Source organism: Clarias gariepinus, chromosome 11, assembly GCF_024256425.1.
Source record: "Clarias gariepinus isolate MV-2021 ecotype Netherlands chromosome 11, CGAR_prim_01v2, whole genome shotgun sequence".
Classification (NCBI taxonomy): domain Eukaryota; kingdom Metazoa; phylum Chordata; class Actinopteri; order Siluriformes; family Clariidae; genus Clarias; species Clarias gariepinus.
The window spans coordinates 32505857-32520667 of NC_071110.1; the positions used below are offsets into that span (position 1 = coordinate 32505857).

At 41.2% G+C, this 14811-nt stretch overlaps 1 protein-coding gene across 1 annotated transcript in view; it reads right to left on the reverse strand.

Moving 5' to 3' along the window:
- The window catches only part of lsamp (limbic system associated membrane protein), a 713842-nt gene extending 703932 nt beyond the window's left edge, over positions 1-9910 (reverse strand). Inside the window, exon 1 of the mRNA XM_053507446.1 lies at positions 9697-9910. Within this exon, the coding sequence (XP_053363421.1) occupies positions 9697-9766 (70 nt within the window). The 5' untranslated portion in view covers positions 9767-9910. The remainder of the gene's footprint in view (positions 1-9696) is intronic.
- Between the last annotated feature and the right edge of the window lie 4901 nt (positions 9911-14811).

Consider the following 14811-nt stretch of genomic DNA (forward strand, 5'->3'; position numbering starts at 1 on the left):
TATAACTGGCTGAGATGCACTAAATGTTTTAGACTAGATATTTTTTATAATACATCAATAAATAATGTTTATTGATGTTTCCATGTTTTTGTTAAAAATCCTTTCAGTCCTATGCACATTTTTTTTGCTAATTTAATTTGTTTAAATAAGTGCGAGCGTAATAAAAATAAAATCAAAATGAATCAAGCCTGAAAGCCGTCTTGTGATTCAATAAACATGCATGTAAGAGCTTGTCCTAATTCTTTTTTTATTTTTTTGATGTAAGAACTTCAAACGGAAAGCCACTGTTTTCATTTATTTCATTCAGTTCTTCACGTTGATAAGGACGAGGAGAAATGTTTAAAATAATTTATTTATACGGTGCACCTGGGAAGTTTTCACAGCGCATCACTTTTTCCACATTTTGTTAAGTCAAAGCCTTATTCTAAAATATATTAAATTCATTTTTTTCTCAGAATTCCACACAACTTTTTATTGTTATTGTTATTTTTATTTAAAAATAAAAAAAGTTGAGAAAGCACATGTACATAAGTATTCACAGCCTTTGCCATGAAGCTCAAAATTGAGCTCAGGCGCATCCTGTTTCCCCTGATCATCCTTGAGATGTTTCTGCAGCTTAATTGGAGACCACCTGTGGTAAATTCAGTTGATTGGACACGATTTGGAGAGGCACACACCTGTCTATATAAGGTCTCACAGTTGACAGTTCATGTCAGAGCATGTCAGTTTATGGAAGAAGTTTAAAACCACCAGGACTCGTCCTAGAGCTGGCTGGCCATCCAAACTAAGTGATCGGGGGAGAAGGGCCTTAGTCAGGCAGGTGACCAAAAACCCGATGGTGAAGCCACTCCTTAGTAAAAGGCACATGGCAGCCTGTCTGGAGTTTGCCAAAAGGCACCTGAAGGACTCTCAGACCTTAAGAAACAACATTCTCAGGTCTGATGGAACTTTCTCTACCATATACTGTAGGCCTTATTGGTGGATTGCTGCAGAGATGGTGGTTTCAAACTTCTTCCACTGATGGTGGATGATGGAGGCTACTGTGCTCATTGGGACCTTCAAAGCAGCAGAAATTTTTCTGTAACCTTCCCCAGATTTGTGCCTGGAGACAATCCTGTCTCAGAGGTCTACAGACAATTCCTTTGACTTCATGCTTGGTTTGTGCTCTGACATGAACTGTCAACTGTGGGATCTTATATAGACAGGTGTGTGTCTTTCCAAATCATGTCCAATCAACTGAATTTACCACAGGTGGACTCCAATTAAGCTGGAGAAACATCTCAAGGATGATCAGGGGAAACAGGATGATCAGGGGAAACAGGATGCGCCTGAGCTCAATTTTGAGCTTCACGGCGAAGGCTGTGAATACTTATGTAGATGCGCTGTGAATACTTTGCCAGATGCACTATACTTTTATTCGTTTATAGTTGTTAAACATCCAGGAATTACTTTTAAGGTTCTCACTTCTATTACAGCAGATATAAACAGATACACACATAACCTACAGTAAGATACATAATGAACCGTTAGAGGCATGAGCAGTGTGGCTCACATGCAAAGCTGCCATTTAGCAAGTGCTCTATTTGAAGTATTGAACAAATGTCTGTCCAAACAGACCTTCTTTTTAGATGCATTCATTTTAAACTCCGAACAGCATTCACAATTTTTTTTTAAACATAAATGAGTCTGCAGATGGAGCGAGCAATTTGCCTAAGTGCAGTAAAGAATAAATCTCCCGCTCACAAGAACACAGAGAGGGTAAAAACAACATTAAGTCCCAACATCCATTCTGCCGGAGCTGCAGAGCAATTTGACGAACGGCTCGTAAATAGAAAGGGAAAAAAACCTTATTTATTTATTATAATGTGCTGGAGATCATACGATTCTGCAGCAACTCGGGATCATTCACTGGCACAAATCATGTCATACACGAGCTGACAGAAAGGTCACATAATTCACTTGTGGAGTTTAACATCTCTCTCCTTTCTAATAAGGATCATTTTATGTTTTCTTTTTCAGGTTTTTTTTTTTTGGTTAATGTAATTTTTATTTAAACATTATTAAACATTTCAACCTTATTTTCCAGAAAAAAATAATTAGTTTTGATTCCATGATTTTTTTCCCACAAAAATTCTTCTTTTATATAAAATTTTCACTTAAAGTATAGCTTTTTTCTTGTTTTCACATTACTTTTTTTTTTTTTTTTAACATATGGTTCATATATATGGTTTATTTTCAGGTATGTTTTTTTTTTTAGATGTTTCTATATTAATAATTTATTATTTTCAAGTAGTGCATATTTATTGTTAGTTTTTCCAGTTCATATTTTTTTTTAATTCTTTCCCAATTCTTTATTTATTTTGTATGTGATCTACCACATTTTTTTTCCTCATTTTTTTTTCACAGAATTCCATGGTTTCTTCACATGATCCCATTTTTCACATGTAATCTTTAATTTATTTTTCATTTTCATATATTTCACATAATGCCTTTATCCCTTTACATTCATTTATTTGTTACATACAGTATAATCACATATTGTTTACATGACATCACCTATGTTTATTTAAATTCCTTTTCAGTGCGCAACTTTTGTGTCTTTCACATATGATCACTTATTATTCACATAACTACACATTCCTGTAATATCAGTCTGTCAGAAAACCAGAGCTAAAACCCATATTGGAGATCATAAAATTCAGAAGAAGAATCACAGAAGGAAATCAATAATATTAATTAAAAAAGTGCAGGGACTGATGCAGACAAATTTGTTCAGATGGAATATAATTAAGAGCCGAATGAGTGGCGTCTTGTAGGTCGAACTTGTTTCTGCTCTATCTCCTCTAGCTTTATCGATCATTCCTCCTGAGATGTTACTACTCCTGTTCTCCATTTTTCGCTGCTGCTACCTGTAGAAATGACACTGATGACAGCAAGTCTATTGGGATTGAGAGTCAAGCGAGATTCTGACAGCTCACTCTGTAAAGAGGTCAGAAACAGGACACAAACACACACACACACACACACACACACACACACAGAGAGCTCGGAGGGTTCATGGTCGTGTTTGTCAAACAGTCACCCGGAGTGTGACAGCGCAGGAGGGCGAATGAGAAGCCATGAAAATGAACTAAAACACAGTGACTAAAGCTGCCACCTGGTCATCACAGACTCGATCTGGACTGTTTAAGTCATTTAAATATTTTATGTTAAATGCTCAATACGGGGAATCTCATAAAATTTTGCATTCTGTTGGGCTCATTAACATATCAGGAGTAATGACGGTGAATAAACACAATCTGTGAATGATCTCATTATTCAAAAAAAAGGTTTAAGCAACATGACATCACTGAAGTAAAGTATGCTAACACACAGAGGACACACCTCCTTCTGTCTCACTTATAGATACAGAGGACACACCTCCTTCAGTCTCACCTATAGATACAGAAGACACACCTCCTTTAGTCTCACCTATAGATACAGAGGACACACCTCCTTCTGTCTCACTTATAGATACAGAGGACACACCTCCTTTAGTCTCACCTATAGATACAGAGGACACACCTCCTTCTGTCTCACTTATAGATACAGAGGACACACCTCCTTTAGTCTCACCTATAGATACAGAGGACACACCTCCTTCTGTCTCACTTATAGATACAGAGGACACACCTCCTTCTGTCTCACCTATAGATACAGAGGACACACCTCCTTCTGTCTCACCTTTAGATACAGAGGACACACCTCCTTCTGTCTCACCTATAGATACAGAGGCCACACCTCCTTCAGTCTCACCATAAGACACTGAGGCCACACCTCCTTCAGTCTCACCTATAGATACAGAGGACACACCTCCTTCAGTCTCACCTATAGATACAGAGGACACACCTCCTTCAGTCTCACCATAAGACACGGAGGCCACACCTCCTTCAGTCTCACCTATAGATACAGAGGACACACCTCCTTCTGTCTTATAGATACAGAGGACACACCTCCTTTAGACTCACCAGTAGACACAGAGGACACACCTCCTTTAGTGAAACTGACCAAAACCAAACCACTCCTTCGCTGAGATTGGCCCACACCGCCCTGCCTCAGTTCCTCCTACAGCCAGAACCGGAGGTCAAGCCTCCTTTGCTGAAACTGACCGACACTAATACCACACCTTCTTCACTGTAACTGACGCGGAGGTCCACGCCTCTGTGACTAGAATTGTCGTATCAATGAATTTAGAGTCAAGTGCGATTTCAGACTTTACCAAGATACCTGCATTGATTCAGTCACTTCGGCCTGCCAGTTTTCCCAGTCCGTGTTGGACTGTACCGAAATGCTGTTGAACTGTAAATATTGATTAAAACCGGTGTTTAACGTTTACTTCATAAAATATATTTTGTGATTAATATCCAGAGCTCAAAAATTATGCCTTTAAATTCCTACACACAGTTTTAATACCAAACTACTACTAACCAGGCTGATCCAGTCTCTGGCTAAAGAGACCTGTATAAACTAGTCTGATCCGGTTTAAATAAAACATTATACACAACTCCATTAACAAATATTAATTTAGATCTAAAAAGAACTATAATAACCAGCCTGATACTAATGACAGCTGTATTGACCAGTCTAATTAACTTACGATTTAAAGATAACTTTATAGTCTAATATAATCAGGTATAAATTGTACTAATAAGCTAAAGTCTAAAGAAGCAAAACCCAGGTCTAAAAAGATCTACATAAAGTAAACAGCTTGATTTCATCTCAGTTTCAAGAGATCTAAATAAATTGATCTGATTTAAAAAGAACTGTATTAACCACTGTATGTATTCACTTTCAAACTAATGGAAACTATAATACCCAGTATAACACCTAGTCCTGATCTGATTCAGTCTGATCTAGCCTTAATACAATGGGTATTGTGTTATCTGCTCTGATCTAAAGAGAACCGTATTAGCCAGTCTGATCCCATTTTTGGTCTAAACTCTACTATATTAATCAGTCTGATTTGGTTTTGGTGTAATTCGTACTACATTAACCAGTTGGATCTAGTTTTGGTGTTTTGCAGTCCCAGAGTGTGTTGGTTGGATATAATCAACTTTGCCACTTATAGACTTCTAGCTTCTATTCAAGTGGTCTGCTCACCCACCCAACCACCCACCCACCTAGTTCTGAAGTCTCTCAGCTCTCTCTGTTGTTTTCTTTCACGCGTTATATCGGCACCACAGGAAACCCACTGCAGAGACGGCCAAGGACACGGACACACATACACAAAAACAAACACTTCTCACTTATTAGAGGCAAGACAGAAACGGCTCAAGTCTTTAGCTAGCACAAGATGGCCCAGTTACATCATATGCAGCGTTACAGGGCTCTCTCAGACGGCAGGTTATATAAAGACAGAGATTTCAACAAGAACATTCTTTATCTTCTAACAAACGGGTTACACCACCTATAGTCCCTTAGGACTTGTCAGTTGCTAAAACAAAGAAGCAATGAATTGGGAAGATCATTAGCAAGAGACAGAAAATGGAAATCTACTTTAGGGAGCTACCCAAACCCTCTGTCTCTGATTTGAAAGCAGTTCCTGAAGCTGTGGTAGTAAATGCACTGAAGAGCCCATATAATGACAAGGATTCCCCAAAGGAACTCTGGGACTATCATGAATTCTGTTGAAAATGTGGTGTTTATGCTAATCAACCACTTCATTTTAAGGCTAATTAAACTTTATCTGTAAGTTGTTGTTTTTTTTCAGCACTTAGCATTACTTGTGTTTTTTCCCCGACATTGCCCTGAACAAAAATAAAGCATCACTATTTTTAATGGAACATAACAGGAGCAGAGGTGGCTTGATTGTTAAGGTGCTGGACTCCTGATTGGGCCCTTGAGCAAGGTCTTCAACTGCTCAGATCCAATTGGGCGTTGAAGTGGCAACCCAACCCTGTATGAAACAACGGATTATGCACCCTCTCAAAGGTGTGGGATATTTGTCGCCCAACACCCATGGATGGACCCTTACCCACCTTACCTTACCCTGACTGATCATAAATTTGACAAGAATGGTTCCTTAAAGGGTTGACACTTCCCAGCACTATTGTCGTGCAAGTTTACACTTTATAAGAGCTACACTAGTTCAAGGTTCAGTTCACATACATTTAAAATGAACTAGGTCACCTCCTTCTACCCATCTCTTCCAAGCCCACCTGCATTGGACATAATTGCAAAAGAAAAAAAAAGGTTGCTGGAAGCAGCATTGTTTACACCACAAGCATCATGCACACATTGTTTCTGATTCTCACATGATTCGCTCCATCCCTGACTCGTTTGAGTAAAGAGATTCGGGAACTTATTTCTTCAGCTCGTAGGAATATCAGCAGACATCCTACATCATCTCCTGCAAAAACTCATTCATCACTACAAGTACAGCTACAGTATATTGAACACATGACGCCATTAAACACACCTTAACAGGTCATTTACACTCATTTAATCCCAACATGCAAAAAAAAAATGCAGCGAACAAAACTGCCTATTTCTATTTTGTGAAAGGTGTACTTGGCCCAAGCCAGATCAGTATGTACGCACTCACTCTCTCTTCATCCCTCTCTCTCTCAGAACACTGATTTCTGAGATATCGTATATGATTTGCGGGTGTCAGGGAGCCGCTTTTAGTGTGATGTCTGAATTAGCAATATTAGCAATCAAACGAACTGAGTTTTAGCCGTTTACGTTAATCACACTGCATGTTACCAATGGTTACGTTCTCTAGTTGAAAACTGAACCATCAGTTTTACCTCTGGCCAAAAAAATGAGCGCGTTCAATGGGTGGCACTCTTTTAGCGCGTTCATGCACAACATTTGTCAGCACCTTTGCCTGTGGACAGTGGATTTGTGGTCATGAATTTCTCCTCAACCAGAAGATGACTTTGACATGTGTAAGGAGAAACTAAAAACATGACACCAGAGAAAATGTCCTGTCTCATGGAAGAAAGGTCTGTGGTGTCCATTTCACGGCCCGTTTCTAAGGTTTTCCAAACCTTTTTCTGTCTTGTCCGAGAAATCTATCAAACACATCATGATGAAACTGCATTATGTAATAAGGATGAAGAACTTGTAATCACAGTGAAATGCCCCATGGTCCAGAAGTCAAGAGTTTGTCCGACAAGCTTTAAAACTAATAAAGTATCAGGACGTCAGCTGAGACAATGTCAGGGATTTCCCTGCATGGAACAGTTAAGGCAAGTCTTGCGGTTCCTTAGACATTTTCTTTCTTTTTCTCTGTCTCCGTTCTGTCCTCCCTCCCTCTCTCCCTCCCTCCCACTTTTCCTTCTTGCTTCTCATTCTCTCTTAAATCTCACGCCTGGCTTGATAGTGATGAATTGAGCCTGCGGAGCTACTTAACAGGCTCGGTGGCAGCCAGGCTTCTCTGTAGAGAAATGAATAGTGGACGTATATAACACAGTCTTGCCCTGCCTCAGCCAATTCATTTAACAAATGAGCATTGTGTTGCAGTGTAATCTGCGGGGACATTTATAATTAGTCGGGATTAAAGGAAGGGAGAGAAACGGAATGACTTCACATGGGACAGACTAGGTCCTAAAAGGAAATTAATCCATTAATGGGTATCAGATATGATTGATTGATTGAATGGTTGATTGATTGATTGATTGTCCAGAGTGGCGCTAAATGTTACATGTGACACTGGTACCTGCACACAGTTGAGGGCCTTAAACTAATCTAACTGCTACTGTTTTTTATGACGGGTTTTTCATGACAGGCTCAAGCACTATGGCTGAACCTAGAGTGGAAGAGAAGAAAGGACGCCGCTCATGCAGACCACCGTGAGATTAAATGGGAAACCCTACACTGTTGTCTGAATGAGTGAGTGAGTGAGTGAGTGAGTCTGCAAGGTTTTTTTCATCCTGAGACTACAGCGCAAGAGAGACCCCTACTAGCAACCGCTGATACTGCACGTAAAACACGGGCACATAGAGAGGCAGAAGAAGAAGACGGATATGAGACAGAGATCCTGCATAACTCCATTTACCTTCCAGATCATACATTATTTGTCTTTTATTCCTAAAATATATGATTGTGTCTTTTCTATTTTAAAACTTGTCCTACGTGTATCTTGTTACTGTGAAAATAAAGCTCTTCTGAATGATGATGCTGCACAATAAGACAGGATTAATGACTGTGCAATACAATCAAGTGTCAGCCAATTAACCAGGAAATATCATTAAAACCCTAGTTGGAATGCAGATACAGTAAATGTTGCAGTCATTTTAGCATTAGCATAGCATCACCCTGCACAATGAGGGTTTATGTGCTTTAAAAAATAGTTTGGAACAGACCCTGAGTTTGCTAATTAGTGCTACAAGGGGGAAAAAAAAGACCCCTACAACACATCAGTGCCAAAACCTGACTGGCAAGACAGGGCAAAGCAGAACACATGTGGCACGACACTGATTAGCTATGCTAATTCTGTATTAAAACGCTAATGATTGGCATAAGTGGTTATGATGAAACCTTGTGATAATACTCCTTGTCTCCTTGACTTTATGACTCCCAAAGAGTGCACCGGAGGGAACTCGTGCCAAGACAGGGTACCCTGTCTAGGTTCAGGGTGGGATATGATCGATTCGCTCCCTGTAGAGCAATAATGTTCAAGTCAGGGTGGATCAAAAGTCGCAGAAGGACTGACCATTGACGGTCCGAATCATCAAAACTTATCCATATCCTCTACAGTATAACGCCAAGAGAAAGGTTTAAATTTATCTGACCGTACAAAAGTTAAGGATGAATTAAAATGATTTAATAACAGGACTTGCAGGTACGAAAGACTACGAGGTTTTTACCAGTTCACTATAGGAAGATAGATGTTCCAAGTACATCCAAGACTGATTCTTTCACATTCATCGAAACCACCATGGTTTGAGTTCTGACCCGGACCTGTCCGTTCAGGTTTATGCCTCGAGCTAGCCAAAACACACGATGCTGAGAACATCCACGCTCCACACATCACTCCTTCAGATATGACATGACAGACCCACACCTGCATGACAAACACACTTTCAGGATGAGGAGCACGATCATCTCAGCGCGGCACGTTCCCCACACCGGTGGAGCGCATGAGATCTATCAGCATCCGGGGGAAGTTCTCGCACATGTTGCAGCAAACCCTAAGACTTTGTGGAGGATCGTTATGCTGTAAGAGGCTGGAGCTTCGGGAGAATTTTACACAGCGTGTGCTCGACTTGACATGACTCGACTTGGGCAGTCCATCTGTCTGTATCTCGCTCCAGCCTCTCCACCTACACCACCCCCACCTCCACCTCCTTCACCTCCCACCCACATTGGAGCAGTCACACATTGAGTAACTGACATGAGGAGGGTTTATGTAAATCTCTGGGGAACTATGATGCACTGAGGACTAGATCAACCTTTTACGATGCAAAGAAATATATACATTCATTGTTATTTATAATAATAATAATAATAAAAACATAATAAAATTATTATTACTACAATAATATTTTGAACATGTGCTGTAACATTTACGCAGTCATGGATAAGATTTTGCTTTACTTAACTATTTTCAAAATCAGGAGTTGGCACTCACACACACACTCTCACACACACACTCTCTCTTCCTCTCACTCAGACCATGAAGCCGTCCAGCTTTTTATTCATCCCACCTACCTTGAAATGCGAGGAGCGCGAAAAACGCCAGGATCCAAACTGCGGGTATCCAAACGCAACTCATCTTCATACAGAAACGAACCGAGTTTAAAGCTCTCCGAGAATGCGGGCCAAATGTCTGCCTGATTCCGCTCTTCCTCGCGTCGTTCTCCTCTTCTCTCTCCTCTTCTCTCTTCTCTCTGCTCTGAGCTCTGTGTCTCCGGTCTCTGACTGCGCTGCGCTGCGCTCTGCCCGACGCGGAGAGGAAAAAGTGCAAATGCGCTTCGGGAAAGAGGAGGAGGAGGAGGAGAAGGGGGGAGTCAAGAGAGAGAGAGAGAGAGAGAGAGAGAGGGTGATGCGCGCTCCCGCAGCTCGGGCACGGCGCGGTGATGGATAGTACTTGATGATGATGCTCACGCACGGCACCGCGCAAACACTTACACACACACACACAGGCTTCGTAGCTCAATAATAATAATAATAATAATAATAATCTACTTTCTTTATGCTATTGTACATTACATTACATTAACTCACTCATCGTCTATACCACTATACTGTATCCTCTTTACAGGGTCACAGGGGGGTACACTATGGACCAGGGTCATAATCCATGGTAGGGCTCACACACACACACACACACACACGCTCATTCACACACTACAGGCAAGTTGGGAATGCCAATTAGTCCACTCTCACTCTGTCTTCGCACTGTGGGAGGAAACCGGAGTACCCGGAGAAAACCCACCAAGTCTCTCCAATGGGGAGAACATGCAAACTCCACACACACAGACCTCGAGGTGGGAATCAAACCCAGACCCTCCCTGGAGGTGCCATGCGATAGTGCTAAACACCCTGCCACCCATCCTACATTACAAAACATTAAAATCACTCACTCACTCATCATGGGAAGGAGGGACTTAGGGCATGAGGAGGGGTACACTCGGGAGAGGCACACACACAAGTGGGGATGCCGATTAACGAAATCTGCGTGTCTTTGAACTGTTGGATGAAGCCGGAGTACCCTGAGGAAACCCACCAAACACGGAGAGAACATGCAAACTCCATGCATACAGACCCCGAGGTGGGAATCGAACCCAGGTCCTGGAGGTGCACAGCAGCAAACCGCCCACTGTACCTTACAACACAGCACAAATATTTTACCCAGCTTGTTAAGATGTGAGGGTTAGAGGTCAGGACCAGCCATGAGACAGATGATACAAATGGAGACATGTACATCTTAAACCCTTAAAATTCTGATGAGTAACCCAGAGCCCTAAGCACTAAATCACTGCTGAATGACTCAGACCGGCCAGAACACAGATCGAACCATGACGTTGGAGGTTAATGTCACCACAAATAAAGAAACAAGGTCATTGTTATTGTCATTATCATGATAACAAAGTCCACCTGAGAGTAATAAATAAAATACAAACTGTACCGGATAGATAATCATTACAATCTTTATTGAACCAGAAAAACCTAATTGATATTTCAAGAGTTTCATGAACAGAATGGTTTGACACACACAAAACAAATTATACCGATTAATCCATAACACCGAGTCACTCATTCTCTTATTGTACAGGGTCACGGGAGGCCTGGAGCCTATCCCAGGAGACTCGGGGCACGAGGCGGTGTACACTCTGGATAGGGTGCCAATCCATCACAGGGCACAAGCACACTATGTGGAGTTTATCCTAATCTGCATGTCTTTGGACTGTGGGAGGAAACAGAGTACCTAAACTCCATGCACACAGACCCGAGGTGGGATTTGAACCTTTGACCCCTGGAGGTGCGAGGCCACAGTGCTAACCGTTACATCACCTGTTCTGTTTAGTCATAACACTGACAAGTTCCATCAGTTTCAGTTAATAAAGTTTTAAACCTACACAAGGAGACTCCAGCAACTGTAAATTCAACATATTCAATAAATAAATTGCTGCAGACTCAAGGGCTCCTTTTTCCAAATTCGGCTCTAACCTTGTGTCTCATTAACAACATAATACTCTGTGACCGGAGAGTGTAATAACTTTCTTCACCATATAAAGACATAAATAAGCTGTTTTTATTGTCATCATCATCATCATCATCATCATAAAGCTTATCATAATTTATGTACCCAAAGGCACCTTAAAAACCAAAAGCGGTGATAGACTGCCTTTCTATTCAAGGTGAACTGGGACAAGTGATATCTAGCGTGACCCTGACCAGGATAAAGCGCTTACCACAATAACTGAACAAACAAATGGGGGAATAAATGAATCGTGTGTGCATGTGGGCTCATGTGTGTGTGTGTGTGTGTGTGTGTGTGTGTCTGATCACCCTCTGACTCAGATCAGCACTGCATCCCAATTTCAACCATCCCTTAAAATAGACACTCATTATGATCTAAATGAATGCTCCGAACAGATTTTTTAGGTCAAGGTCACTTATCTGAGAGAATCTGTCAGGCCTCCAAGTGGCGCAGTGGTAAAGTGCTCGCCCATCATCCAGAGATCGCGAGTTCGAGCCCCGGGGATGCTGTAACCTGTCGCAACCTGAGGTCTAGAGAGAGCTGATAGGCCAAGCTCTCTCAGTGGGCCGGGATGAGAGGTACTTAGTGCTCCCACATTAATAACGGTTCTACAGCCAATGAGGGGTGTCTGTGAGCTCACGCAAGTGGAAGGAGCAGATAGCGCTGTCCTCCGAGTGTGTTACGCCACCCCCAGTGTTGCATGAGCGAGCAGTTTAAAAAGAAAAAAGTGGCCGGCTTGCATTACGTGGTTCGAAAAATGTGATAGTCGGGAGGGCCGAAGACTGAGTGGTAGTAGTAGCTTTAATGTGGGGGCCCCCTAGTGACTGGGAGGAATTGGACACGACTAAATTCGGGAGAAATTCCAGGAAAAATTCACACACACACACACACACAAAAAAATTCAGCATGATGAACTTTTCAAACCCTCTAAATACAAACACAAAACGGAAGTCAAGAAATCAGCTGATATGGAGCCTCTCTAGCTCTTTCTCTCAGTCATTATTCCTCTTTATACTCATTATACTACATGGCAACATCTATGTCTGATCAGTTGTTTAATTCGTCTTTTCTTATTATTTCATTTTTTAGGTTACACAAGTTCACAACTCAGAGCTCAACGTTATAAAGTCATTAGTGCTCATGATAAACCAATAACACCAGTGTGAAATGTCTATCCACGAGCAGTTAATTGCCAAAAGCCGATATATCCACGGCGATTAAGCTTTCAGACTCGCTGACTCTCAGGCCTTTTAATATTTCTGTGTGCTAATGAGTTCCTTTAGCTCACAGGGAAATGTACAACCTTCAGGCATCACATCAAAATCGGTTAGTGTGTAATGAATTGTGCAGGACAGAACTTGATTTATTTTGCTAATAATCTCTGAAAACCTTTGAATAAGTATCTCGTGGCCTGTGGAGTTGAAACCAAAAGAAGCTCGAGTTCCTCTTCAATAATATCCACTGCTGTTGTCACGCTTTAAAGAGTGCCGTCTCTTTTAGTTCGTTTTAGATCCGGAGAACTTAGATGTGCTTTCTGATCATTAAAAGACACGTATTCTGTTTGAGGAATGAAGTAAAGTGGATTTTTGCCTTCTAACTACTGTACTAACAGACATTGAAGAATCTCCAAAGACACATCGGGTCGCCGTTTGTTCCTCTCTTATTATCATCCAGGCATGGCTTTTGGGAATAAGTGTCTCCTTGTAGTCAATTAGATAAGAAGTAAGTCCTCCAAGTGTTAATTAATGTTTAGGACAAGGGCATAGTGCTTGCAAATCCCGTTTAACTTGCTAGCTTTAAATCATCGATATTTCATTGGAGAACGTTCACAGCTCAGTATCTGATAGCACGTCCGTCTGATTAAAGATGGACGCGGATGAGATTGTATCCATGCTGTTAGATAGTATCTCCAGACTGATGATATTATCCCTTGATGGCTGTGCCTGATGTTATAGTTCTATCATCCAGTGCTGTTTGCATTGCAGAGTCCGATTGGGTTCTAAAGGCCAGTTGCCAGGCTTTGCATTGCTACACATTTCTGTAACATCTGTCAGGTGAAGAGGATGCTCTGACATCTGTTGGTTGGAGTTTCTAAGATTGAATTGAGTTTTATAGACGTTAAAACGTGGGTAACTGTCATGTAATGAAGCAGAGTTGCTCCAGAAGTTCGTTATTTTACTAGACCATGACTTGAAATGGTATATCTCTAACTGGCACAAAGCACTTAAACCGTTGACTCATTCAGAACATGTTAAATACACTTCATTTATGTATAGTGTCTGCTCTGGAAATTTTAGATAAATGAGCTGCTACTATAGAAACAGCTAAGTGTTTTTGTTAGAAGTTAACCATCTGGAAAGTTACAGGGACCGACTGTACACTCATAACCATTTCAGTGGTTTCTTTGCTCCATGTGCTTCGTCTTTTGCCATGACTTTTTTATGTGGATTTGACAGCTGAAACCAATCCTTCAGACTCACCGATCAGTCCGTGTCAATGATCATTAGGTATCGAAGGCCAATACTCTGGCAGTTATTAATTCAATTCAATATTATTTTATTTTTTTTGCATAGCGCTTTTAACAATTGACATTGTTAAGCAGCTTTACACACTTAAAAGAATTTTTTAAGTTTGTATGAGATGTGAATGTGTATGAATAAGAATTATAAGACTGTCTCTAATAAGCAAGCCGAGGTTGATGGCAACAGTGGCAAGGAAAAACTTCCTGAGATGGCAATAGGAAGAAACCTTGAGAGGAACCGGACTCAAGAAGGAACCCATCTTCATTTGGGTCCAGTTCGTTATTGAGTCCAGTTCGTTATTGAAGGCTCAGGTACTGTAGACTGTAGGAAACTCTAGTCCTGAACTATCGAGCAACTTAAGTCACAGGTTCTGAGAGAACAGCTGTCTGCATCAGCCGAGGGATGGACGATCTTCGTGGAAAATTGGAACCGTTCCCAATCACCACATGCATCCCAGGCAGACCACACGGGGCATCCATGCAACAAGATCTTCAACCAGAAGCAGGATGCCAGGATAAGTCAGACAGCTCCAGGGGTAGAGGGGGTCTGGATCACTGAAAGCTTAGGAATGACATGTATAGCTCAACAGAGAGACAG